At 37.7% G+C, this 26,078-nt stretch overlaps 1 protein-coding gene across 2 annotated transcripts in view; it reads left to right on the forward strand.

Moving 5' to 3' along the window:
• The window catches only part of FAM160B1 (family with sequence similarity 160 member B1), a 32,149-nt gene extending 6,475 nt beyond the window's left edge, over positions 1-25,674 (forward strand). The window contains exons 2-18 of one of the 2 annotated variants that reach the window (XM_032190919.1): positions 805-883; positions 2,728-2,897; positions 5,111-5,215; positions 5,446-5,568; positions 8,087-8,125; positions 9,796-10,089; positions 11,112-11,308; positions 12,523-12,637; positions 12,743-12,819; positions 12,919-13,111; positions 14,372-14,541; positions 15,422-15,565; positions 17,133-17,223; positions 18,959-19,102; positions 23,495-23,635; positions 24,807-24,910; positions 25,002-25,674. In XM_032190919.1, coding sequence (XP_032046810.1) covers positions 805-883; positions 2,728-2,897; positions 5,111-5,215; positions 5,446-5,568; positions 8,087-8,125; positions 9,796-10,089; positions 11,112-11,308; positions 12,523-12,637; positions 12,743-12,819; positions 12,919-13,111; positions 14,372-14,541; positions 15,422-15,565; positions 17,133-17,223; positions 18,959-19,102; positions 23,495-23,635; positions 24,807-24,910; positions 25,002-25,107 — 2,292 coding nt within the window. In that variant the 3' untranslated portion in view covers positions 25,108-25,674. The remainder of the gene's footprint in view (positions 1-804; positions 884-2,727; positions 2,898-5,110; positions 5,216-5,445; positions 5,569-8,086; positions 8,126-9,795; positions 10,090-11,111; positions 11,309-12,522; positions 12,638-12,742; positions 12,820-12,918; positions 13,112-14,371; positions 14,542-15,421; positions 15,566-17,132; positions 17,224-18,958; positions 19,103-23,494; positions 23,636-24,806; positions 24,911-25,001) is intronic. The other variant, XM_032190918.1, reaches the window with a different exon arrangement.
• The last annotated feature ends 404 nt before the right edge of the window (positions 25,675-26,078 follow it).

Here is a 26,078-nt window from a genome sequence, read left to right on the forward strand (position 1 = left end):
AGTGGTGAAGTGGTTGTGGTCATCTCTTTCTCCACACATGGCCTGTGGGGTAAAAAAGTTGTTTGTGCCTGTGGTGTAAGGGGCCCCAGAGGCTGGCCACCAAGCTCTCGCAGTTGGCAAGGAAGGAGCAGTGCTGGTAGCTGACCGAGCACGAGGGAGGCTGCGTTTCATTCTTGCAGCGTGTTATTTATTCCTGCACGCCAGCCACACTCAACGGGCCATCCCAAATGCCTTCAGAAAAAAAAAAAAAAAAGGAACTTTGCATTTCAGAAATGAAATAAATGTGTTTTGCTAAAAGAAAGAGCAACCTGTCAATCTCTAGGGATGGGTCTGATGTGGAAAAAAAAAAAGAAATTTTTTTAGAGGTTATGGCAAATCAGTGTTTTTAAGGGAGCAGAGGGGGGAAAACAGGGCTTATAGAAAGAGATAGATGTCATCAAAAGCAGATGTAAAAGAATGTGATTTTTTTCCTAAAGGATAAAACTCTGATTATCTGATATCTAAACAATTCAAACCCACGTTTCTTGTTGTGCTTTGCTCTATGAGCGATTGCTTTTGTTGTGTCAAGTAGATTGTCTGGTCTTAAAGACATCACTGAGATTGCTGGTGGTGTTCTCATCTAGTCAGTGTGATGTGGGGCTCCTTCCACAAATAATGTATGGAGGAGTCCTTGTTAAAGGTAAAAGCACAGTGTAAAAATTGTAGCATTGGTCTACTGGCAGCTTATTCCCAAAATTCACTTTAATCTCTGAGGAAATAAGTTTACTTATTACTAACTTTTTTTTTCTTTTATTTCCCCCATAGCTTGCACCATCCCTTCCATTACAAGAAGATTTTGTTTACCACTGGAAGGCAATCACCCATTACTACATAGAGACGTCAGGTAAAAGAAAGAAATGCTCTGTTCTGGTCTCTTGGTTGTGAAATCTCAAATTCCTGGTTTCAGTTTTGTTAAAAAGTGAAGATGAAGAAATACTAAAATGAGTCATGTCTTTTACCAAAATATTAACATGAGTAATAATTAATTAAAAAAAAAAAAAGTGTACATTCATCCCCAAAATTGTGTCATGAACAAAAATAGAAGGTCTTGTTTGCTGACTGCCATGTGGAGAAGTGCCCCTTTTCATGTCTGATCCAATTTCTGTCTTGATGTATTCTGTTTGATGTAAACAGACAGCTACAGAGATGTGGTACCTGCTGTTAACCTTTTTATTGTTTTGCATGAAGGATTTTCTTTTTCCTTCCAAGATTTCAACAAAATCCTTTGCCAAAGTAAAATAGGTAGAAAACAATAGAAATATATTTCATCAGAATAGATACCTGTAGAAAATAGTAAAAAATAGATATTCTGATGAAATTTTGGCTATATTTGCTTGTTCTTAATCATTTTCCTGGTTTCCTACAGCAGTTATGCAGCACATATCTTTTCAATTTGTGGTTCTAGTTTAATAGTTTTAAAAGAGAATGTTACCATGCTTACCACAAGTTTATTAATTCTGCATTTTTGTTAGAGTAGCTATTCAATCTGTGTTTCTGTCTGGGACTGGTGATCTTGTTTATATCAATATTTACACTCAAAAGCTGAAACTTGACGCCTTGTTCTACTCATCTTCGGGAACACTATGTGATGTTTCCTAAGGTGGAAATGACAGGGTGGTAGTGGAAAACTGATACCTGTGATTATGTGGAACAGAATAAAATCTGACCTATCCCCCAGACTTTCAAAAGTTGCATAAAAAATATGTTTTCACTCAGTGGATAGATTTCTGCCCTCTTCAGTAGAAGCAGAACTATGCCTAAGAAACTCCAGCAAAATGCTCTACGATAATTAGAGGTTGTGGTAGAGACCAAAATCACTCTGATACGACAGTTTTCCTTGTTGCCATTTGCATGCAAGTGACAGCTATTTTTAGAGCATCACATAAAAAGTAGTAGCTATTTCCCTAGAGGGATATTTGTTCAAGAATACAGCTGAAGAGATTTTTTTTTTAAAAAAAGCAAAATCTCTTCATGTGCAGACATGCTTTACAACGTGTTAATGCCAGCTCCTGCTGCCAGTGACATAAATCCAAAACAGTTTCATGACTTCAGTCATAGATCAGTGTTTAACCCTTTCGTTCAAAAAATTTGAGAGTGCTATCTTAATGCAGAATGTATAAAAGCCAAACCTAAAATCTCATAAACAGCATAGAGTCTGAGTTTGCTTTGTTGTTGTCATTGTTAGAAAAGCCATTTTACTTATCTAGTTGATAAAGGAACTGATCAGCTGTGAATTGATTTAATCTTAGAGGCTGTTTATAGATTTCAGAATATGAGGCAGCTTATTGAGATGGGATGGATGCTAACCAAAAGATTGAGGCTTGAGCCTTTCTGTCATTAAATTTGGCTTCTGGGTGCAAGAATTTTCCTTTCTGACTTGCTTTTCAGGACTCTGCAATTTTGGCTAGTTAGGGAAGGTGTCTTAAAACTGAACATCTAAAACCTCTATCTTTTCAAAATTGGGGCCACTATATATTCACATATATTTTAAAGATATAGATAATCTTTCAGATTATATATGTATATGTATGTGTATATCAACTGTCTGATAGCTTCCTAATGGTTATTTTGTGACTTTTGTATGACCACTTTAAATGAATGGTCTTGTGTTTAAATTTTAAATTTGGAACTGGACTTAATTAAAGACGATACTTTAGTCATTCTTAATTGTATATCTCTTCTATTTAGATGACAAAGCTCCTGTGACTGATACCAACATTCCTTCTCATCTGGATCAGATGTTGGATATTCTAGTTCAAGAAGAAAATGAGAGGGAATCAGGTGAAACGGGGCCGTGTATGGAGTATTTGCTACATCACAAGATTCTGGAGACGCTCTACACATTGGGAAAAGCTGATGTATGTACTTCTCTGCAGAGCAGATTAGATTTTGGACGGGCTCCTAATTGTAATAGGGAAGTAGGTGTTAGTGTGGGACACTGAGGGACAAAGCAATAGCTGTTTGCTTATCTTACCAGCATATCATTAATAATAATCTTAAATAATTGTGATCAAAGTGAGACAAGCAGTGAGGTGCTGAGTAAGCAGAACACTGTGATTTGTTACTCAGCACTCTGGTGCTGACTGTGAGGCTGGAAGTAGGAAGAACTTTTGTTCAGTCTAAAGGTTTTATGGCATCCACAAGACAGTATTATCCCTCTTGCTGCTTAGTAAGTGTTGGGAGATTCTTGGGTGAAAAGTGCTGTATTAAATACAAATTTTATTTTGTTTTTCTTAATATGAGGAAGTACTGCTCATAAAGACTCCATGATAGAAAACATTTACTTAAGCTGATTCCGAGACAGCTTTTACATCTAAGACTTTAATATGAATCCAGCCCAAGGCAGTGTTGTCTGGTTCTTCTCCCATCTGCTTTGTGGCATGTGAAATTAACTTCATGGTCTTCGTGCATTCTCATTGATATCTTTCTTGGCAGATTAATCAACTGAAATAGTTGGGATTGGACGGAACATGATGTGAATTAACTTGGCAGCCTTAATTCTAGAGCTTTTTGTATCATGGTGCAGGTGCAGTTAGAAAAGTATGGTGTGCCCTGTTCTAAGGATAAATGGGGCTCTCCAGGATTTCCTTTTCAGTGAACCTTTTACATGTAGTCAGTAGTTTTTAATCTGCTTGATTTGACACATAGACAATGTTGGGTACTAGCTGTCTGAGCCTAGGACGTTCCTTGCTCTGGAAGGACCAGAGCTCTGCAGTTACTGTTACTGTACCACCTATAATCAGTCAAGGATACCTAATACAGATGTGTTGAAAATACTTGTTGAGAAATATTTTAGTTCTTGTCAAGAAACCAAGATGAAATGGAGACATATGTGAAGCAAGTAATTAGTAGCATGTTTCTAAGAGTTGAGAGGAGTCATTTTCCACTCAGGCAAATACGCCTGTACAAGCAATTCTTGTACAGCCTGTCTTTATACTTCACCACTTGTGCGTTGATACATCTGAAGCAAACACACAGTTTGGTGCTTGCAAGATGTTTCAAAGATCTGTTGCAAAAAAAAAGGTAATATCCATTCACAGCAGTCACTTACACTTATTGTTGTTGTACCCTGATGGTTCAAGTTCTGTCATTCATTGTCGCAGTTCACTTGACAACGGAGTGATAATTAGGGATTAATAATCTGAGGGTAATTACCTTGGCAGGAGAGGCAGGTTAGGCAGTTGTGATTCCTGACTGTTGCCTCCCATGGTCCATTCACTTATTTTTGTTAGTAGAACTGTTGTTAAAGGTGTGCAGTGAACTGGATCTGGGAAATAGCGTGGGGTAAAATTGACCCGTGGAGTAACAGCTTTTATTATATTTTAACATGTTAGGTCACGTTAGGGTTGGGGGGATTTAGCCAGAAGCAGAGGTACGTACAGGACCACATGCCATTAGATCTCATGGAGGTAGGAAAGTATTTTCATGTGATAAATGCATGAGAGACAGTAGAACATGGGCCCGGGTGTTCCATAGGCATTTGCAATTTATATTCTGCTGAATCTCAGGGATAACAACAGCTTTCTCTTGTCCTGGAACGTCTGTGCTTTTATAAACGCTTTATCTGCCTGAGGCTAATGGCTCATTAATTTAAAAAAACAAACATCTACAAAAATTTTTGTTTGTTTGTTTATTTCAGATGCTTATAGTTTTTATTTTTTTTCCAACCTAAATGATTCTATGATTATCTTATATTTGTATGTACTAAAATCACACTAATTTGCTGCATTTTGTGGTACAGTATCCTACAAGGCAGCTGACCTGTAGCCAATTCATTCAGAGTTAATTTCCCTCTGTATTAGGGAATATCTCCTGGAAAGATGGTGGAAGTCTGTATAAAACAATTAATTGAAGGTATGGATAATTTGAAAAAGAAAATGGATAATGAGATGCAACATTTTTTGTTGATCTCTGTTAATAAAAAGTGTGTTAACAGATGATGCGATTTTTAAAAATAGTTTTGGATAAATTATTTCTGTTTAATTATAGCCATTTTGAATAACAAGTTTGTTTCGATGTTTCTCTCCACGTTTGTTACATTTTCTTTAGTGTTCATCTGTTTTTGTTTCAGTGTCCTCCAGGAATGAAACAGCAAGTTTTGGCTTTTTATACAAAACTGCTTGGAAGAATACAACAACCTCTTCTTCCCCACATAAATGTGCATAGGCCAGTGCAGGTACTGTTCAAATTTTTAACTAAACTATACTTTTATATGACAAGTTTTTCTTACTCTGCTGCAGCTAATGGTATATTTTAATTTTTCTATTTTTGAGGCAGTGTAAGAAAAATATTGGTTTTAGTGTATTGCCATTTAGATCCTTGAGCTGCCATCTTTCAACCCGCCTTTCCTAGGTAAAGCAATAACTTCCTTCCTGCCTTAATTGTGTATTTTTCTGTGTGTGACAGAAATTAATCAGGCTGTGTGGTGAAGTTCTGGCAACACCAACAGAAAATGAAGAAATTCAGTTTCTCTGTATAGTATGTGCAAAGCTGAAACAGGATCCATACCTGGTCAACTTTTTCCTTGAGGTGAGTAAATCAAATCTGCATTTTTCTATGTTTATTTTTGAATCACTGTGTCACAGACAAAATCTGATAGAGAACTGGAGATAGCACATTGTGCTTCATAGTTTAGTTTTCATTCACTCTGTGATTTTTTTTTCCCTGCAATATTAAGTATTTTACTTCTAGAGACTTGATACATCTGATAAATTTTACTCACTTTTCATTCGGGGCACACAAATACACCTTCTTGAGGTACTTACCCTTTTAACCTTTAGAGGGCACTCTCCAAGTTAGAAAATCATTTTTTTTTTCAGCCCAGGGAAAGAGTAGGGATTGTAAAGTAGAACATTGTGTGAGTGAGATGTTGGGCTTTCTTGTTATTTTGTCTTCAGCCCGATGAAGACTAAGGGACAGATTGCACAGGGCACTGAAACCTTGCAAAATGCTAAGTTTTCTGTGGGCTCGGGCCCTTATTTGGTAGTGGCGCATATGGTCTAGCTGCAGTGCCAACTCCCAATCTACAATATGGCATTATTTTCTATCTGTAAGAAAGCCAAATATCTTTACTCCCGTCTTGGAACTTACATGTGGCATTGATGAAACCAGAGTGGGAGTACAAAGAATTCCTAGGCTGACTTTCTATTCCCATTTAGAAGGAACATATAAAAGTTTAATTTATAAAAGTCCATTTAGAAATTCTTCCTGTACCCACTTAAGTGTTTCCTATCATGGCACAGTAACTATGAAGTGTGTGATACATAGCTGAAAATATGTAGATCTGTAGTACTTCAGGAATATTTTCCAAGGTTTCCCCAAATAACTATCTGTAATGGTACAGGCTGATAAGCAGCAAAGATATGTTCTTTTCCGCTGAGTATGTGAATACCTCACTTATAAGTCAGTTAGTAAAGAATCCATCTTGAGTTTATTTTTACCTTAATTAAACACTGCCCTGATTGCCATTGTATCCAGTGTGGTTGTAGAAATGATAGAAGTGATATAACGATTGAAGAGTTTGTGTTTAAATATTAGAGGTATTCAGAAGCAAGCTACTAGATATATTATGTGCAGAATGTAGTAGAAGTCCAAACGAGGATAATTTTTAATGTGATTTGGGTAATTGTATAGTCAAAAAGAATAAATACGACCCTCTGAATAAGTCCTATACTCAAATAATAAAGTCAACCCTGAGAGTCCCCATCACAAGAAGCACAAGTATTTCGCAAGACATTCGTTAGTGTTCTTTTTGAATATAGCAAGTTTACAATATTAGAAATCAGACATGGAAAAAGAGATGATTCCAAATTTCAGAGAGATCCTCTAGTTTCACAAAATCCTGGCTATAAAGTTCAGGCAAGCTGAAGGGCATTCCTTGTCAATCCTGTTTCCTTCACAATGTTATTCTAAATGTTGTAGCCTAAGGCAGATATCTTTACAAGTTCTGATAGTTCCTGCCAGGTAAACTGATATTTGGGGTGCAGAATAGTCCCCTGTTAGAACAGAATATTCTGGTTGTTCACATCTGTGCCTCTTAGAGGTGCTATTGTGACTTGATACTGTTTCTGACCTTCAAATTCATGAAAGGGGGAAAGTTACAAAATTTTGTATGGCATTTAACTCTTAAATCTCTAATGCTTTTAAACTGAAATGCAGATACATCTCTCCAAAGCAGTCTGCTTGTCTGTCAGTAAGTTTTGCAATCCTTCTTTGAATTTTCCTGATGAGCTTCCACAGTATTTCATGAACTTAACAGAATGAATATCTACAAACACTGGAATTCCCTTTTATGATTCCATATCAAATATTTTGTTATTGGAAAGCTGTTTATATTTTAGTATGATCTTTCCTATATTACTTAACTGATAAGACTATCTGGCATCATAACTATCTCTTGGAAAAGTTACTTCTGTTGCGGAAATTAGAACTGCGTTCTTCTTATAAAGCCTTTAAAATCCATATGCTAATTTTATTTTGGCTTTACTGTATTCCATTCTTTGAACTGAATTTTCCTCGTTCTTGTGTAGAGAGAAAGAACATATATAGGGATGTTTATCACCTCTGTCTTAATCATTATTTTATGCTATTTCCTTATCCGTTTCCACCTTAGTTGGCCTGTCTCATCTCCTGAGAGGTGTTAACTTGCAACTGATTGTTCCGTGCAAAGGGATACTTGCATCTCCATGTTCAAATGAGACTTTAAACAAGTTCTAATATAGTATGTATTAAAAAGTTGTACATTCATTTTATAAAATGAAAAATAGTTTCACTGTTGACTTCTTTCATTCGTACAAATTGCCAGATTTATATTTTTCAACATAGGCATTTGTATTAGCTATGATATTTGATTTTTCACAGAATTCTTTTTAAATCTCTCTGAACTAGAAAAACAACATGGTATTTATTACCCACCACAGATTTTGAATCTTATGCAAATACAGAACTGTATTTTTATATTGTCTGCTCTTTGCTGATACTGAGTTCACTTGGAGGAGTTCTTTATCTAGAAAACACTGAATATGTTTTATGTAACCTTTCCTATTAGGTCATTCAGGATCCTGTTTTGCACGTTTACAGGAGGCAGGTGAGCAGCTAAGCTGCACAATTGCATGATTAGACAACAGGAAGCTTAAATACATCCATAAGCTCTGCTTGTGTGTTGTTGGATGTACAGACTGCTTTGTGTTACCTGCCTATGTTAAAATAACGAGCTATGAAGAAATTTCCAGGGGCATTTATACTTCTATGTATGTTAGGTCTCATCAATGCCTTGGCTAAAGAGTAAACTACAGCCTTTCAAGTGATAAAAGAGTCCAGGCATGAGATAATAGGTAAGAAAAAATAAATGTTTTACGAAAGCATTATCAAATCTTTGGAAAAAAGTAGCTTTTCTCTTTAACAGCCCTGCTTGAGGCTACTTGAGTAGTGCCAGCAGCAGTGCTTAATCCAAGATGGAAAATGCAGTTCTGGGCTCCTGCTGTGCTTTCTGTGCAAGGGTCATAGTTCTAAACCAGTTATCCCCATGTATTGATAACTTATAAGGATGTCAGGAGGAGTTTAGAAGATCTAGAGTCATTTTTCTACGGTAGTCAAAAATCCTACTTCTGTTACAGCATGCAGTATGGTGCTTTTACCACTGGGTTGCCTCTCCAGGGACAGATATGAGTGTATGGTATCATCCAGAACAAATTCCCCACATAGAATGCACGCCAAGCAAGCAAATGTTCACGACAGTTCTGTTGTTTGCTGCCTGTCCCTGCTGGTTTCTATGCACTAAACACCATTAATGTCATTAATATGGTTAATCTTTTAAATTGTTAATGTTTAAGATACATTTGTAATAATTTAGCCATTATTATAGTGCAGATAAACTGTTTAGATTAATAATCTTGCTACTGCTTTGAAAGACTGACTGTCCTGTGCTGAAGTCTAATTTATGGTTCTACTAAAATATTATTCACCTGTGCTTATGCCAGAAGAACACAGAATTTTTGCCACTGTGTGAGTTTCTTCCTGGTCCCTCAGAGCATAGATTTAAATGCCTCTTTAAGTGTTGGAGACGGATTTATAGAAAGAGAGATGGGTTGCTTTCTTTCATAAGTAGAGGTGCTGTGTAGCATCTGAGAAGGTTCTCTGTGATCTGTTATAGTACCTGGTGCCCAATGCTAACTTAGAGTATCTTCTGTCCATTGAATCTATTGAACTTTTTCTTCAACTCAAGGGTATTCTACTATTGTAAATGTGTGCACTTTTTTTTAAACCTATCTCACTGAAGATAAACTCTCAAGAAGTTTAGAGTGAGTTCCATTTTGTATGACTCTAACTGGAAATAGTATTTCAGACATTAAATGAATTTGAGGCCTTGACCTAGAAAAGGACGTTTTATAGTGTGTGCTAAGGTCAAAAGGTGCCCTTGTGAGGTAAATGAAACACTTCAAATAGGGAGCAAATCAAATGAATGTGTGCCTGCATTGGTGGAAGGAAAAAGATGCTATCTCCTAAAAGGCAGGTTCAACCTTGAAACCATACAGGATTCAACCTTATGGGTCTTAAAACAAATTTAAGCAAATTAAAAAATGTGCTGGATTAAAAAACTCACATATTCTTGCAACCCATTACAATCTACATGGTTACTGTGTCTAGCCTTGTAGAGAACTGCTTCAAATGCAGGTGTACAAATTTCCTTTTTAGTAGATTTGTGATTTAGAATGAACAGCAATTTCAGCTTTGTAATTGCAACCAAATGCTTTGCAGAATAAGTTAAAAGCAATGGCTTCCAAAGAATCAACAAACATAATCACAGAAGACATGCTAAAAGGCCAAGAGTCTTTGGCGACAGACACAGGACAGCCCATTCAGCCTGAAGAAATACCTGGTGCTGCTGGAGCAGAGCAAATGGAGAAGGAAGATGACCTCCCCCACCAGGGAGATGATCTGTCTTTCAGTCTGGATGAACTAAATGTCGCATCATCACCCGAGTCCTCCACTGTCGGTCCAAATCAAGACTATAATTTAGTGAATTCTCTACTAAATCTCACTAAAAGTCCGGTATGTGGGTTTTTTTGTTTGCTTATTTGCTTTTTTGCTTTATGTTTTGTTTGATGTGATAAAATGAAGGATTAGTTTGGATGCAGTGTGGATTAGGCAGAGGGAGTGAACACATGTCTTTACAGCTTGTACTTTATATTTTAAAAGTAAACTGAAGTTTTTTGTGTGTTTTTTTTTTTTTTGTCAAATGCTTATTTACTTTGCAAATTTAGATTTTTCTAAAATAAAAATATTTTAGAAAATGTATATTAAGTTTGTTGATGGTAATGTCAGTTTTGAGCAGTGTCCTATACAAATTGCTCAAACACCAGCTATGTAGGATAATCATTAAGTTAAATATATCACGAGGATTTAAAAAACAAAAACAAACAAACAAATAAACAACTTCTGATTATTTTGAGTTAACCAAACCCATTTTTCTTGCAAAGGCGCTAGACTATGTTTAGGGGTTTGGTTTCTTTTAAAAAAAAAGTTGACATATGTCTTACCCAGTATATCCTGGAATTCATCCTTAGAAGGATTCTTTCTGAAAACGTAGAGTAGGGTTGGATAAGTCTGTAATTGGGCCAGTAGTGATGAGAACAGGAAAGTGTATCATGGATCCCTGAAGGGTTTGAGTTGGAAGGGACCTTTTAAAGCCCAGTTCCAACCTCCCACCATGGGCTGGGACACCTTGCACTTGACCAGCTTGCTCAAAGTCCCGTATCTGTCTATGTAGCTCATTATTGTTAAATCATAGTTCATATTGTCTAATATCTTGGACTTAGTCTGACCTACAGCACTCTCTCTGTCAACCTTAAGGTTGCAGTTGTGTTCTTAGTATTTGACCTGGATTCAACTGAGGTTATTTTGCACCATCCAAATTCACTAGAAATAAATCTCGGTGACTGAAAAAGAAACAAAAAGAAATGGATTCGTTCACTGTGAGGGAATGGAGAGGTATTGTCTGGGAGATGTTTGCTTCTTGATTTCAAGTGAGCTTCGTTCACCCTCTGATTAATTCTTCCATGTCTTTCTGCCAGGATGGCCGGATAGCCGTGAAGGCCTGTGAAGGGCTCATGCTTTTGGTGAGTTTGCCAGAACCAGCAGCTGCCAAGTGCCTGACTCAAAGCACTTCTTTATGTGAACTGTTGACAGACAGGCTGGCCACCCTCTACAAAGCCCTGCCTCAGTCGCTGGATCCCTTAGACATTGAAACAGTGGAGGCAATTAACTGGGGGTAAGAATTTTATCTTTGTATTTAATACCTGTGGTGACTTCACATCCCTCCCTGACACTCGTTTTCTGTAGTTAGATGAGACGTACAGAAACATTTACACCCCCCATGCTCATCTCAAGGGCAGAGTTTAGTTACCCTCTGCAGTATAGAGGTCAGACTTGAGTTGTACAACGTACTGCTTATTTCTGCCACAGGGCCAGGTTTGACTGCTAGTCCATTGCAGAGGTTCCTCAGGGGGTGAGGTTTTCCACTGAATTACATCAGCAATTTATGGTGTTGCAGCTGTAGCATCATGTGTAGATTATTTTCCTGTTCGGGTGTCAAGGATTTAAGAAGCATAGTCATGAACTTTTCACTGTATGCAGTAAGCCCCGTAAGGTGCTGCAGAGGGCAGGAAGAGTGTATCTGACAGCAGGCTGTTGTTGCAAAATTTTTGCAGTAAAAATGAAGAAGGAAAGAGTTACTGCATAACAGCATGAAGCAAAAGATACGTGCCTGTTATCCTAACTGCTTGTTTGTCATATTCTCAATACATTTAAGTGCTCCTTCCCACTCTGCCTTTTTTCTTCTGAATTGATCTTGATCTGCTAGTACACACACAAAACAAAGCTATTTGCAAAAGAATATTTTAGCTTCTGGTGGATGGAGTTTGAAGTTACAAGAAAAAAAAGGCAACAGAATAGTGGAATAAATCATTTTTGGACTGCTTTACCAAAGAACATGGTGCATTTGTTATTCCATGGAGCCTTTAAATTGAGATACATGTTTTTTCTTCTGAAGGATACCATCTAGTTCAGGTATACACTGTGTAGTTTTGGTGGACTTGATTGAGGTTGCTTACAGAGCAGAGATCGTTGCCTTCATTTTATGGTCTCTGACTACAGGAGTTGCAGATGCAGTTTCTGTGGCCTGTGTTTCCTGGGAGAACAGACCAGGTGATCCGTATTGCTTTCTGACTTAAGAAATACTTAACCTCAGTATTTCCACTCAGAGTTCTTCTGCTGGACATACCATATATCCTTTAGCATGCCATTGGAAACCTTTCTATGTAATGATAGCATTTCCAGATTGGTAGAGACAGGCAGAAGAACTGTTCTAATGTTCACTTTGTTGTCAGTAGATCATTAATTATGCTGTTAAGTTCAATGAGAATAGAGCTCAATGTTCTTCAAGTACTCGTAGACTAAATAAGTATTTTTCCATGCATTCTCTAGCTTGGATTCCTATAGCCACAAAGAAGATGCATCTGCTTTTCCAGGGAAAAGAGCGTTGATTTCATTTCTTTCATGGTTTGACTACTGTGATCAACTCATCAAAGAAGCACAAAAGGTTTGAAATGTTTACAGATGATACAAATATATTCAGCAAATAAAGACTTCTAGTTGTTTCTTAGCTTTTGAGTTTGAGGCACACCATCCTGTATTTTTGTTTCAGACTGCTGCTGTTGCTATGGCAAAAGCTGTGCGGGAACGATTTTTCGTTGATGTTATGGAACCCCAGCTGATGCAAACGTGAGTAGCATCCTATAAAACACAGCAGAGCAAAGTCTGAATCAAGCTGAGTTTTCTTTTCAAATCCAGTACATATCTGACATTAATTTTACTGTTCAGCTCAGAGATCGGAATCCTCACATCAACTGCACTATTGCACCGCATTGTTCGTCAAGTAACTTCGGATGTCCTGCTGCAGGAAGTAGTTTATTTTATACTAGGAGAACACAGAGAGCCAGAAACTTCGACAGACATCAACAGACATCCATTGCGACACAGGTTAATTGAACACTGTGATCACATCTCTGATGAGGTGAGAAGTGCTAATCACGTAATAATGTCTGCTGGCCAGTTTTGTCTTGCATAGAACTTCTAGAGATGTCATCGTGAGATTTTTTCATATTTCTGTCAGCTCACTGCTTTTTGCCAAGGAAAACAGTTCTGACTGCCAGCTCTACAAACTCCCTTTAGAAAGTGAAACTCAATCTGTTTTTTCTAGCTAGCACATTGCAGCAATTAATAAAGATTATTTGCTAAATTTGCTTGCCCCGTATGTGTATCAGTTTGGGCTTGCTTATCTGTAAGATTGGGCAAAATCAGTTTCTGTAATTGCATTTTAATTTGTGGTTTGTTATATGTTGCATCACTGTTATTTTCCACATTGTGTAGATTCTGTCATGTTATCACATAAGATATAGTAAAAAAAAAAAAAAAATGTATATTTTTTTAATACAAATTACATGTGGTCAGAGAATATACACAATGACAATGAAAATACGATGTAATAACTTTAAGTACTTCACAGACAGCAAACATCATTAGAATACTTCACTTCAGAAAAATCCTCCCTCAGGACCTGCTTGTTTCATTTTTCCATTCTCCACCCTCTACTTTAAAAAACAAAAACAATAACAAAAAACACCTAACACAAGTTTGATTGAAAGACTGACCTATGCCTTCACATGCCCATTTTTTTCAGTATGCTCACCTGCTCACCTTGTCAAAATTGGTTATCTAGCTTTTGCAAAATGAAGCACTCTAAAGCTGTCTCTAAAAAATGTTTCTTTATTGCTTAAAGTCAGTCTCCTTTTAAAAGCCTGCATATCTTCATGTAAAAATCTTAGTCTGTAATTCTAGCCTCAATATCCCAATATTATTTTGTTTTATTCTGGATATTTGTTACTGTCTTTAAGTCAGTCCTGTTCTGTGTCTCACTTGAACACTGATATCTATCTTCCAGCATGGAACTGATTGTAATACATAGAAAACAAAGTTGTAAGTTCTTTCTGATGTTGTTTGTATCATTATTTTGGCAGGTTTTAGGAGAGTTTTTGTTTTATAGGAATAAATACATGCACATAATAGTTTTCAGATATTTGTAGACTCTCTGTCCGTTTTTTATACCATATAATAATTCAGTGTAATAATTTACTAATTTTTCTTGGGATTTTTGCTTCTTTCCATGATGTAAACAAGTAATTGCGGTGTTCTAAGATATGGAAATTCAGATGTAAGATAAGCAGCATAAGGCAATGGTACATTGTTCATGTAATTTTTGCTTTTTATGTTGCAGATCAGCATAATGACTCTACGAATGTTTGAGCACCTTTTGCAAAAACCCAACGAGCACATTCTTTATAATTTGGTTCTGAGAAATTTAGAAGAAAGGAATTATATAGAATATAAGCCACTGTGTCAAGAAGATAAAGATGTGGTAGAGAATGGACAGATTGCAGGTGCAATGTAAGTTTCTTTTTTAAGGAGAATTTTCACAACAGCTAACTTGAATATTTATTTTTAAAATCAGGGTGTTTTAGTAATCGAAGGACAAGTGAGCACAGATAGCACATTGAGTGCTCTGCGTATTAAGCTGTATCCATAATAAGCATATCGAAAGTGATGCACAAATTATTACATTACCAGTTGTTGGATCAGTAACAGAAAAGCTAAAATTCTCAAAAGCCTCTTTTCTGAATGCTGGGCACTCAAAGATTGTCATTTAGCATTGTACTTACATGTCGACCTAGCTTAAACCCATGCACATATGTACTGTATTCAATGAGATTGTTCCTGAAGTCAGTCACTTAGGTGTCTTGTTTACATTTATGTTCTTTAATCATTTTTTGGTGGAAAAACTTTTCTGGGTCACTTCACATAAAATTCTTTGAAATACCTATGTAACTACTGTAACTTTTTTTTTTTTTTTTTTTAACTGATGGAGAGGAGGAAGGACTAATCGCACCAGCTATTTTAGAAATTATCTAAAATAAGGTGTCTGAGTCATCTAAAATAACCTGGTGATTTCCCAGAGTATATCTCTTGTGAAAAATGTGTCTAAAGGATTTATGTGATGTAATGCAGTGATTTTGTACCAGTCAAAAATGTTGGTTCTGTTATTCAGATCAGCAGGTTATGATTGTTCTTTAAAAGATGAGAAGTTTTGCTGGTTATGTGTAGAGGTTGGCATTTCTGCTTATTAATTTGGTAAAAAGCTGTACATATGGTAGCATTCTGGAAAACATCTTAGTTGTTCAGAGAAGAAAAACAGAAAACATGCCTTTTGATCCAGTTTCCTGCCTTCCATAACATTCTGTGAATGACTTTGTCTAATATAATCTCACAGAGACCTGGAGGAAGATCCTCTATTTACTGATCTGTCTCCAGATAACACATTGTCAGCTCAGGAGTGGCTCAGTGCTTCTCCACCTGTCAGTCCAGAACATCCAAAAAATGATGGGAAGACTGAAGTTCATAAAATTGTAAATAGGTAAGTTGAAATAAACACTTAAAGAAATCTCTGAATGTGTGGGTGTCTGTGCATGCTGTTGCAAACCAAATGTACTCTGTAATGGATGTTATTCTGTGCCAGCTGGTAAAATGAATCCACAGAAGAAAATTATGTGGCATTTTATCAGAAAGCTACTCCTGAAAGATCAGAGCTTTCTATAAGTAAAAATAATTCGGCATAGACCAAAAGACTCAATAAACTACAGCTAACAATCCAGCCAAATACTCACAATTCTGAATGAAAGCCTCATTAGTATAAAACTTTCTTTTCTCCAAAAAAAGTAATTAAAAAAACAAACAAACAAACAAAAAAAAACCTCCACCTTCACGAAATTCCTTAAACACTTACGTAGAAGGAAATAATTGCCAAACCAGAGACACGTCTTGGTTTTCAGGGAACAGAAGGTTATCTCTGTCACCTGCAGCATACCTTTCTGCGTGCTAGACATACTGCAAATAGGATATCATGAAGAGGACAGGTTCTGCTCTAAGCGTCTTAGTGATGGTAATTCTATTAGCAACTAATATTAGGACAAATGCTGTTTGCTCTGTTAATACACTTTAGCAAAGCAGCACTGGTATTTCAATGCTGCCCTATTTGCTTATCCAGAGATAATCAAAGGTGTTAGCCAAAGGCAGCAAACAGCCCAAGGACAGTCAGCACAGATTGGAGCGGCTTCTTGCCTTCTTTCCCCCAGTACTACTATATATAGTTTACAGTGGACAAGGTTTGGAGGAAAGATAAAAAGAACGATCTCCTGAATTCACCCTGTGTAATCTCCATCATTGACTAGAAATGTTTTCAGGATTTGCAGTGTTTTGCAGATTTATTTTTTCAGATAAGATGAACTCCATATGAAAACTCATCTACTACGTATTTCTACATACAAATCTTTGAGGAGCCTTCAGGAGTTCAGTGTGGAGAAAGCTAAACTTTGGGAAAAGGGTCCAAAAGCAGTTTTATTTTGCTGTCCAGAAATTTTAATTGTCTTTTAAAATAAATTTTTAATGAAATTCCCTCTCTGATAAGATTCAGAATTCTCTGATGTTATTTAGGCCAGATATTGGTGAAGTAATAAGCACATAAAGTGTATGCACTACATACCTGGCAAGGGCATTTGTATGCAGATATTCCTGAACTAGATATTAGATATTTATTACCTCAACAAACCGGGAAATAAAACTGCCTGTGCAGTAGGTTAAGAAGAATTTTGACTGTAATTCTCTTTTGGCTCATTTATTCCCCAGTGAATTTTCCATGTGCTCTGGTAAGATGGAGTCTGACCTTTAGCAAACACTTGAGCTGGTTTTGACTATTCCTTTTTATCTCTATTCTGTCTGCTCATTTTCAGAAAGTGCTAGCCTTCCACTGAGGTTTTTGCCTCCGGTGCTAGATAGAACAGTTCTGAAGTGTAAGTCTTTTTACAAGCAATAGTTAGAATGCACAGACAATTCACTATTGTGAACGTTATTGCAGATAATGCAAAAGTATCGATCTGCTGCTCTATGGATTATGGGTATTCATTAACACACTTTTATCTCTGTAGTTTTCTCTGCCTTGTACCTGATGAAGCCAAGTCGTCATACCACGTGGAGGGTACAGGTTATGACACTTACCTCAGAGATGCCCACAGACAAGTAAGTCAGTGAAGTCTTCGTTATTCCTGGAGAATTTGCAGTGATTATGCGGATATACAAATGCTTCTATAAATAGTCCTAATGTATGCATCTTTTAGTAATGGAAGATGGGAAAATTCAATTTTTATTTTCTAATGAAAACTTAGCTTAGGAGATTTTTTTTTGGTGATGAATCCACCTTGTATTACTCTAATGGGAATAATGGATGACATTAAATGCATTAATATTCATATAACAAATACACTGAGAGGAAATCTGAACTGCTGATAGGTTCTTAATTTGCTTTTGCATTTATCTGCATTCTCTTGGAGAATTGCCTGCCAAGCTGTTTGAAAGGACTAAAGGGAAATTAAAATGCTGCATAGGAGTTATGCAATCTGGGACTTCAAAAATAAAGGCTCATCACAGGGAATGCATAGCCTAAGGCGTTCAGGTTTGAAGTAGAGGGTTCTGGTAGGAAGGGAAACCTTTATGATTTACTATTTTGAAATAAATGCAGCTTTTGTTTTTACACATGTAATCTAAAGTCTCCTTGGTCAGAGGACAATCACTATTTATTTGTGGCTTTCTTATTGAAGCCCTGTGAGTCTTCTATTATAGAAACAATTATGCAAAGATGTAACCAAGAGAGCTGTATTTAGTAGGTACTTCAAAAATTCCATGATCTCTGAGTTATGACAGCAGCAATTTAGGGTGAGAAGCTTGGATTTCTGTATTTATTGTATTGTTTTATCTACAGTCTTCTGAAAAGAAAAGGAATAGAAAATAGTGAATAAGAAAATAAAGGTAGACGTAAAATGCCCCCATGTTCTATTCTTGGATGCTAGAAAATACATATCATCTTTGTATTTCTTTCATGCCTTGGGAAAAAGAGTATTCTGGGAGTTATTAGAGAACAGAATTGGTTTCTGTCACTTCCTGACAATGATACGGCTACTCTTAAAATATTTCCCCCCTAAGAATAGCACTGCGTATTGCTGTTATTACAACCAAATAGCTGTTCTGCTACCCTATTTCTATTCCTGGAAGCTTGTACCAGTAGGTAAGCTACATGCACTGAATGATTCCCAAATCTGTTTTGTCTCACTTTTGCTACTGTTTATTCCTGCATTCGTTATTTTCATGTGTATTATTGGTGCTCCTTTCAAGGTACAATTCCTTGAAAGTGAGACAGCAGGCAGCCCGCAGCAAATCAGAGGCACAAGATGATGGGGTGTTAAGGAAGACTGCTGTGGAAGATAGGAAACAGAGAGAGGGAAGAGAAAACCCTGAAGTTCATTTTGTTTCTATCACCTGCACATACCCGTGCCTTCCCTCCCTGGGGAATATGGGAGCAATATGGGTTGGATGTTGGGATAAGCTGCCCATGATGCAGTGACAGGGTGGTAACTTACTGACAAAAGTAATGTGTATGAATGTAATTTCTGCTTTAGAAGAACCTAGATCCAGATGTGTATTGTTAGCTTTGCTTTGTGTTTTGGTGTCTGCCAGTTTTGGGTAGCTCAGTTCTCCATGTATTGTGTTTCTAAAACTACCTTAGTAGCATGAACGTTGAGAAGAAAATGAAGTGCCTGTATAGAAACTGGTTATGTTTATTTTAGAATGGCTGTTCTTTTGGGACTTAGATTTCTCATATAGCTACAGATTGTGCTTTTAAGGCCTAGACACTATTAACAGGAAACAAAATGATTTCCATGGAGGTTTGAATATGTTTTCCTCACTACTTTTTTTCTAGTTCCGTGATTATTGTGTCATCTGCTTACGGTGGGAGTGGCCTGGATCTCCCAGGTCTTTGGAAAAGTGCAATTTAGAAGCGTCATTTTTTGAAGGACACTTCTTGAAAGTCCTCTTTGAAAGAATGGGCAGGATTCTTGATCAGGTAAGAAAAAGCAAGTTATAAATTCAATTTCTAATGCTTTCATCACTACTAAGTGGCTAGTGTCCATCAGGCCTTGTGGATTCCATCATTCAGATGTCTGTTACAGCATCATGTTATTGTGTAAAATCCCAAGTCCGTGTTGCAGGTCTCTGTAGATGGCAGGATGTTACAGTGATTGGTATTCTCTCAACAAAAACAGAACAAAACCTTCATGTACATTAAGCATGTTATATTCTTGGTTAGCCATCTTTCTGTGTACAGAATTATTTCTTGACCATTGTTGTGATTGAAATGTCATTTAAATTGATGAGTAATACAAGAATATCCGTGTGGTAAAGGATGAGTGTAAGATAGTATTCTTAAGTACTCTTTGGGACTAGCATCACTGGTTCTGTTTTCATTTTCTAGCATTTACACTTAGAAAGCATGTACATTAGTCAGTAAATAAAGTTCTTTACATTTCCTTTCTGCCACATTTCTCTGAATTTCAATCTGGAGTCTTGTTTAGGACACAGTTTACACCATTGTGAGATGAGAAGAACTTACTGTATCGCTGGTAACATTCTCCCCATGTTTTTTCACAGTTAGAAAGAAAACTAGGTTGCAGAGAAAATTTCTAGAAGGTATCCTTTTCCATCTGCAATGTAAAGGTGTTTTTCTTTTTTCCTATTTCATTATATTCAAATAATGAAAGTGTAGCTGCCAAGGGCAAACAAGTGAGATATGATCTGACAGGCTCCTTGTCCTGAAAAGGACATGTCAGACTCAGATTAGTATAAAGGAGTTAAAAGAAAGTGATTTTTCCTGCTCTGTGTTTCTTTCTGTATCTAGCCTGTCCACATGACCTCGTCTTTCTGAGGAGAAGCAACATGAAGGCTCAGGGAGATGAAAAGGAGGTCACCCTGTACAAAAATTTCTTGTTTCTCTGTCCTTTCGAAATTCTGGACTTAAGTTAGTCAAGTCAATGCTGCTGTTTTTGATGAGGAAGATACCTTTCCTTCTTGGTAAAAATGAGTGCTGAAAGTCTAGATTACACTCCCTATAACACCAGCTGGAGTTGCTACAGATGCAGCATTGCTAGTTTTTCAGAAGTTTCCACAATTCTGTTCGGTTTTAGATGTGCAGATATCTACAGAATGATTAGTTAGCTGTGGTAGTGCCAGACTTCCTGCTTGTAAACGGGACAAGAGTCATTTGGACATACAAATGCACAGGCAACATGACAGGAAACCAGCAGTTGTTTCTAGGTCAGCTCTGTGAGTGTTTAGAGGAGGAGGATGTTTGAGATTACTGACTTTTATAATTCAGAAGCTGGAAAAGAAAGCCAAATACGTCTGCTGCTGTATTGTGTGTTTTCAGTGTTTTGGTTCCAGTAAACATGTACTGCGCTCTTCCCTAGTTTAAATGAGTACAGATTGGAGTTATAAGGAAACCTGGTTTTCTTTTTTTAGGAAAAACAATCCTTGTGGATATGAAAACCTTGTCTGAGCAATGACACACAAATTATAAAAAGAAACCAAATTACATCCCCCGAGAAACACCTAAGTATCAGATACATATGATTACAGCAAAAATAGCATCTGGCATGGCAGCACAGTGCCCATATTGACATACTACCGGTCGGCATGACACACATTTGAGTTAGTCAAGCAAGGTGTTACAATCTGTGGTGTCAAAAATACTTGACTCCGAATTTAAAATAAACTGCCCAAATCAAACAGCAGGGGTAAATCCATACTATATCGTACCTAAGGCCTGCCTTAAAAAATAAAAGAAAATAATTTAAAATAGAAATTGCTAGGGGTTATTCATGGTGAAACATACAAACAACATGGTGAAACACACAAACAACACTCATGGTGATACGTATAGAAAAACCTGAGTCCGACCAAGGGCAAATTTGACACAATATATGCTGATGTCCAGATAAAGTAAAAAAAAATAATCAGAGAAGCCTGTAGTAAGGCTACGGTACTACTTATGGATTGTGTTCAGTGTCGTTTTTGCTTTGTCTTAGGTAGTTCTTGTGTATTTATCAGTTTTCATCAGTGGATATCAGAAAACTTCACAGAGCTGGTCAGTATCATTCACCTAGCTTCTGACAGAAGACAGCTGAGGCACAGAAGTGAAGTAACTTGTTTCAAGGCTGTTCAGATCTAGTACCTTAATTATTAGACTGTACCTCCTTCCTGCTGTTAATATTACCCATTAAATTTCTATGGAAATAACTGTTTCCTAAGAACTTTCTAAACTCCAAGTTTCACTGGTTTTCTCAAACGAGAGAACATATGGACATAAATAAAAGCTCAGCTTTCCTTAGTGCTCTCAATGAGTTCAAATCACAACAGCAATCTGTCTGAACAATGCAGCACGTGTTACTACTTTGTTTCCTTCTCTTCTTGTGCACACCAGATAAATCTCATGGCTTCAAAGCCTCCTAATGAATTGACTGACTCACACAACTCTAAAGCCCTTCTCCAGTGGTTCAGTTAGACAGACAGTGGAATAGATTTATGGGAGGAATTTGTGTCTCTGTCTGCACAGTAACTTTTCTCTTCCACACTAACTCAAAAGGTAGTAATCCCTGTCACCTATAACATCTCTGGCCCAGAATCTGAAAGCTTCATTCATTTGTTAGAAGATTGGGATGAATCTCTCGCTAGAATATATCAAGTACAGAAATAACTGCCTCTGACTGGGAGAAATAAGTGCCTTCACTTCACAAGAACTGTGAGACAACTCCCTCTGGCATGCCATGGTGACTAGTAACGATCTCAGGATTACGATACCTAAATGTTAGTTGGGTGTCCACATCCAGTCACTGGAAATTTTGTCAGAACAGCCCCTGTAGTCTCGGGAGCTGTTAGACTGAGAAACCAGTAGGTGTCTTTTAAACCTAATGAATCACCATCTCAGCTTCCTTGACTGTAATGCCTGTCAGGTCGACTCAGTTGCCTGAACTGAGGTAACTGTTGCTGTTTTTGTGATGCCCGAGACGTTCCCACAAGCTGGCAGTTACCACACAGATCTTGCAGGATCCACCCTCTGTGGAACTGTCAAGAGACAATCAGGATACTTGGAGCATCTGAGGCAGCATGAGATGTTTATAAGCAATTGTATCAAGTGTCAAATCTCTGTTGAGTAGACTAATGAGAGCTTAGACATGGAGGCACACCTAAATATATCTAAATCTGAAGGTGAAGTCTTCTGAATCTTACTCTGGAAAAGGGAAGAATCTGTTCTCCTATTCTTCAGTAGGATGCTAACTTGAGAGCATCAAGGTGATAATTTGAGCCCATGAGCACACATGGTCTCCTAGGTGTGATTATGCCATGAAGATGTTGCTGCCAACGTGCTTCTGGCAGGCAAAGGGATTGAATGAGGGCCCAGTAATCCATTTCAGGTAGAATCAGGCAGATTAAGTGAAACCATCTGTGCATGGGTAACATCTTCAGACTGGCACAGGCGTGTAACAAGGGAACGTCTGTCCAACTCTTGCCATCATTGTCTGTTCCACCGCTCGATAAAGGGAAGGAAATTCCACTAGTTTAGAAATTTTGGCCTGCATTAAAACATCAGATTGTTTTCCTTGCAACGAGGAAATTGAAGACAAAAAAAAAAGTTATTGGAACATGAAGACGGTGTGATGAAAGTACTCTCTTTTATGGAAATGAGTTTCTTTGTGGGCTGGTAAAAACCTTTAAGCTAGGTACTGTTTTGTTCCTAGAAAACCCTTATGGCTGATCAGCGTCTTGCAGCTTCTGACAGTGTTGCCTCTTCCATGTGGTTGATTTGGGGAAAGGCAGCACAGAAGCAGCTCAGAATTTCATGCCGCATTCCCAGCCCAGGATTGCCTCGTCTCCAGTAGCATGCTGCCACAAGACAACCTGGCTTTTCGCAGTGGTTCTTTCCAGGAAAAAATAAAAGAAGATAAATGCATTATTAGCTTTAAACATGGATTTATCACTGTCAATTTCCTAAGCTCATATAGTTTGCAGTTATCCAGGAGAAGCAGGAAGATGTTGCATCTAGGCAGATGATTAATCTAGGCTGATTCTGTGCTATTTGTTTAGCTAGTGAGCTGAAGAACGGTTTTATAGGAAGAGGACTTCTTATCCTACAATAAACAGGAAGTGTGCAGAAGTGCCCTGTGGTTGTAGCAGTTACATAGATAATGATATCTGATGCCTAACTGTTGTATTCTCTTTAATCCTGCTGTGGGACAGGTTTGGGGCCTGTCTTCTAATCTAGCTTTTAATCTTTACATATTTATAAGCCTCTCTGTGAGGTCGTAGTCGTTGAGTAAACACTTGCTGGATAAAAAGAACTCAATGTGAAAATAACAAAGCACTACATTTTCCTTGTTTGTTTGTTTGTTTGTTTGTTTTGCAGCCCTATGATGTAAATTTACAAGTTACGTCAGTGTTGTCCAAACTCTCCTTGTTTCCCCATCCTCATATACACGAATACCTTTTGGATCCTTACGTGAACCTAGCGTCTGGCTGCAGGTCTCTCTTCTCTGTTATTGTCAGGGTGAGTAAACACATGGTTAATATTTACATATGGCTATAGGGCAGTGATATATTTAGTAACTTCGTAATGAATATTTAAAGCTGGGTACTTTAAGTTGGCAAATGGCTCCTCACTGAAAATAGATACTTAGCTCTTGATTTAAAAATCAGAATTACTGATTTTCTACCCAAAATATAGGAAAATGTATTCTCCAGCGTTTATTCTGATTCTGCATGTCTTCAAAGTTGTTTGTTTAGTTTCATAGCATAGATGTAAAATATCGCTTCTGGCAGTGATGTTGCTTTAAATTGGACTAGGTGACATTGTTGTCACTTGCAGGCAACATCAGGTAATGCAGTAAGAACAGAAAAAGTACAGGTTTGCACCTGGATGGGAAAAAGAGGGCTTTAATCTACACTCCAGCAAAGGACACTTCTGAATACCTGTGCCTGGGTGAATATCTCTGCTCATCCTTTTTTTCTTTTTATTTTTCTGATAAAAGCTGTTTTTTACAGTCCAGCCTGTGACCCTTCTCTGGATTCCGGTCAGCAATGAAGTGCTAGATTTATTGGAAGTCCCTTTCCTTTCCCTCTCTGATTTCATCTCTTCCTGCCAGACCTTCATCCTACAAGTGCTGGCTGGATGCCTGTCACAGCGCAGTCGTCTCAGTCAGAGATCCCTCGGCTACCCCACGCACCAGCTGTTATTAAGCTGGTCAGGAGCCTATTAATGGTGCTTACCCAGTGCTAACAGAGGGCTTAGCTCCCTTTTTCCCAGCAGCCCTCCCCATTTCAAATATAATCTTCACTCTCTCCCTTTGTGCTTTCCCTAAACCCGTGAATTTACTGGTCAATTGCCTGTGTCAACATTTACTAGGATGAATTAATCACTGGTGTAATTAAAATAAATGAGTAATTTAATATATGGCAATAGCTAGGAAGGCTTCAGTGCTCCTGTCCTGTTTTATCTCTTCGCTTTCTTCACTCACACCCTTGGCCCTGCTCATATCTTTAGTGCTTATGACCACTCACCCTTTTTTGGCACAGAGCAGCTGCTCTGCATATTGTTTGGTGAGTCTGTGACGATTTTGAAGTGGCTCTGTGTCCCAGGCACTGAAGGCTGTCATCTGTCCTTGCTGCCAGCCACTCTGCAAAGGTGTGAGTGTGTGTGCTGACGGCGCTGTGCTTTGCAGGTTGTTGGGGACCTCATGGTTAGAATCCAGCGCATCCCAGATTTCACACCCAAACTTCTGCTGGTCAGAAAACGCCTGCTGGGCTTGGAGCCTGAAGGGCCCATGTGAGTAAATTCATTGCATATTTTCTAAAACTCACTGTTTTCGTGCATGCCAGTCCTGATTCTCTGTTGATTTTTATTTTTCTTCTCTCAGCATTGACCACATGACGTTACTAGAGGGTGTGATTGTGCTGGAAGAATTCTGCAAAGAGCTGGCAGCAATTGCATTTGTGAAGTATCATGCCTCGTCTACACCCTAAGCAGCCTTGACGAGTGGCCAGGCTGTAAAATCACCCAGCCTGTTTTAGTCAGAAGGACTACCGACAACACCCAGCTAGAAGAGGTGACACCTCCTGGCAGTGTCTGTTGACATTTGGCAGGACTGGAGGACGGGTTACTTTCACCAGTCGTTGGATTCACCACGTTGCGAGGTAGATGGATGCAAACGGACCTAGAATGTGATTAAAGGCATTTTGGGAGAAACCAATACATAGCATTTCTAGCCACTGTGCAAAGATCTGCAGAAGCTGCATGAAGAACCACAGACATCAGACCTTGGTTATTGTTCTGTTCTAACGACGATGTTCAGGGAGCTAGGTCTTTCATGCTTTGGAGCTCACGTGCTCCAGTTCACTTTTTGTGACCATATTACTTTTAAGTAGCAAATTAATTTTATAACATTTTTATGTCCTAATTCGTTTCTTCTCATGTGAAAAGAAATTACAACTAGAGTTGAAATCAATGTTGTTAGAAATGAAGACAGGTTCAAAAAATCCACTAATTCGTATACAGTGGAATATATTCATGATTTTTTTTTTTTTTTTTTTTTTTTTAGTTTTGTGACTCTTAAAAACAACTCTGAGCTTGATTCCCCAACGGATTACTTCAGGAGATTTATTAGTATAAAACCAATACTAGTGAATTAACCCTGATTCAGGATCACGTCCATAACAAGTATATCAGAAATGTACGTGTTTATAGCACATTTGTCTCTGTCTTTCCAAGTGATTGCTCTTCAGGTCATCTGTGTAACTAGATTTACTTCAGTTTTTTGCATGTGAACTCCAGTTGCTTGGCATTTCACCTTTATAGGGAAATGAATTATAGGTCATTAGTAGTTGTTGCTGAAACAGTATTTCTAATTTCTTTTTTAATTTCTAAATTGATATTTAGCTTGAATTTATTTAACAATCCTCTGTGCCTTGAAAATTGGCAGCATAAATGTTCTGTC

This window comes from Aythya fuligula, chromosome 7 (genome assembly GCF_009819795.1).
Source record: "Aythya fuligula isolate bAytFul2 chromosome 7, bAytFul2.pri, whole genome shotgun sequence".
Classification (NCBI taxonomy): Eukaryota; Metazoa; Chordata; class Aves; order Anseriformes; family Anatidae; genus Aythya; species Aythya fuligula.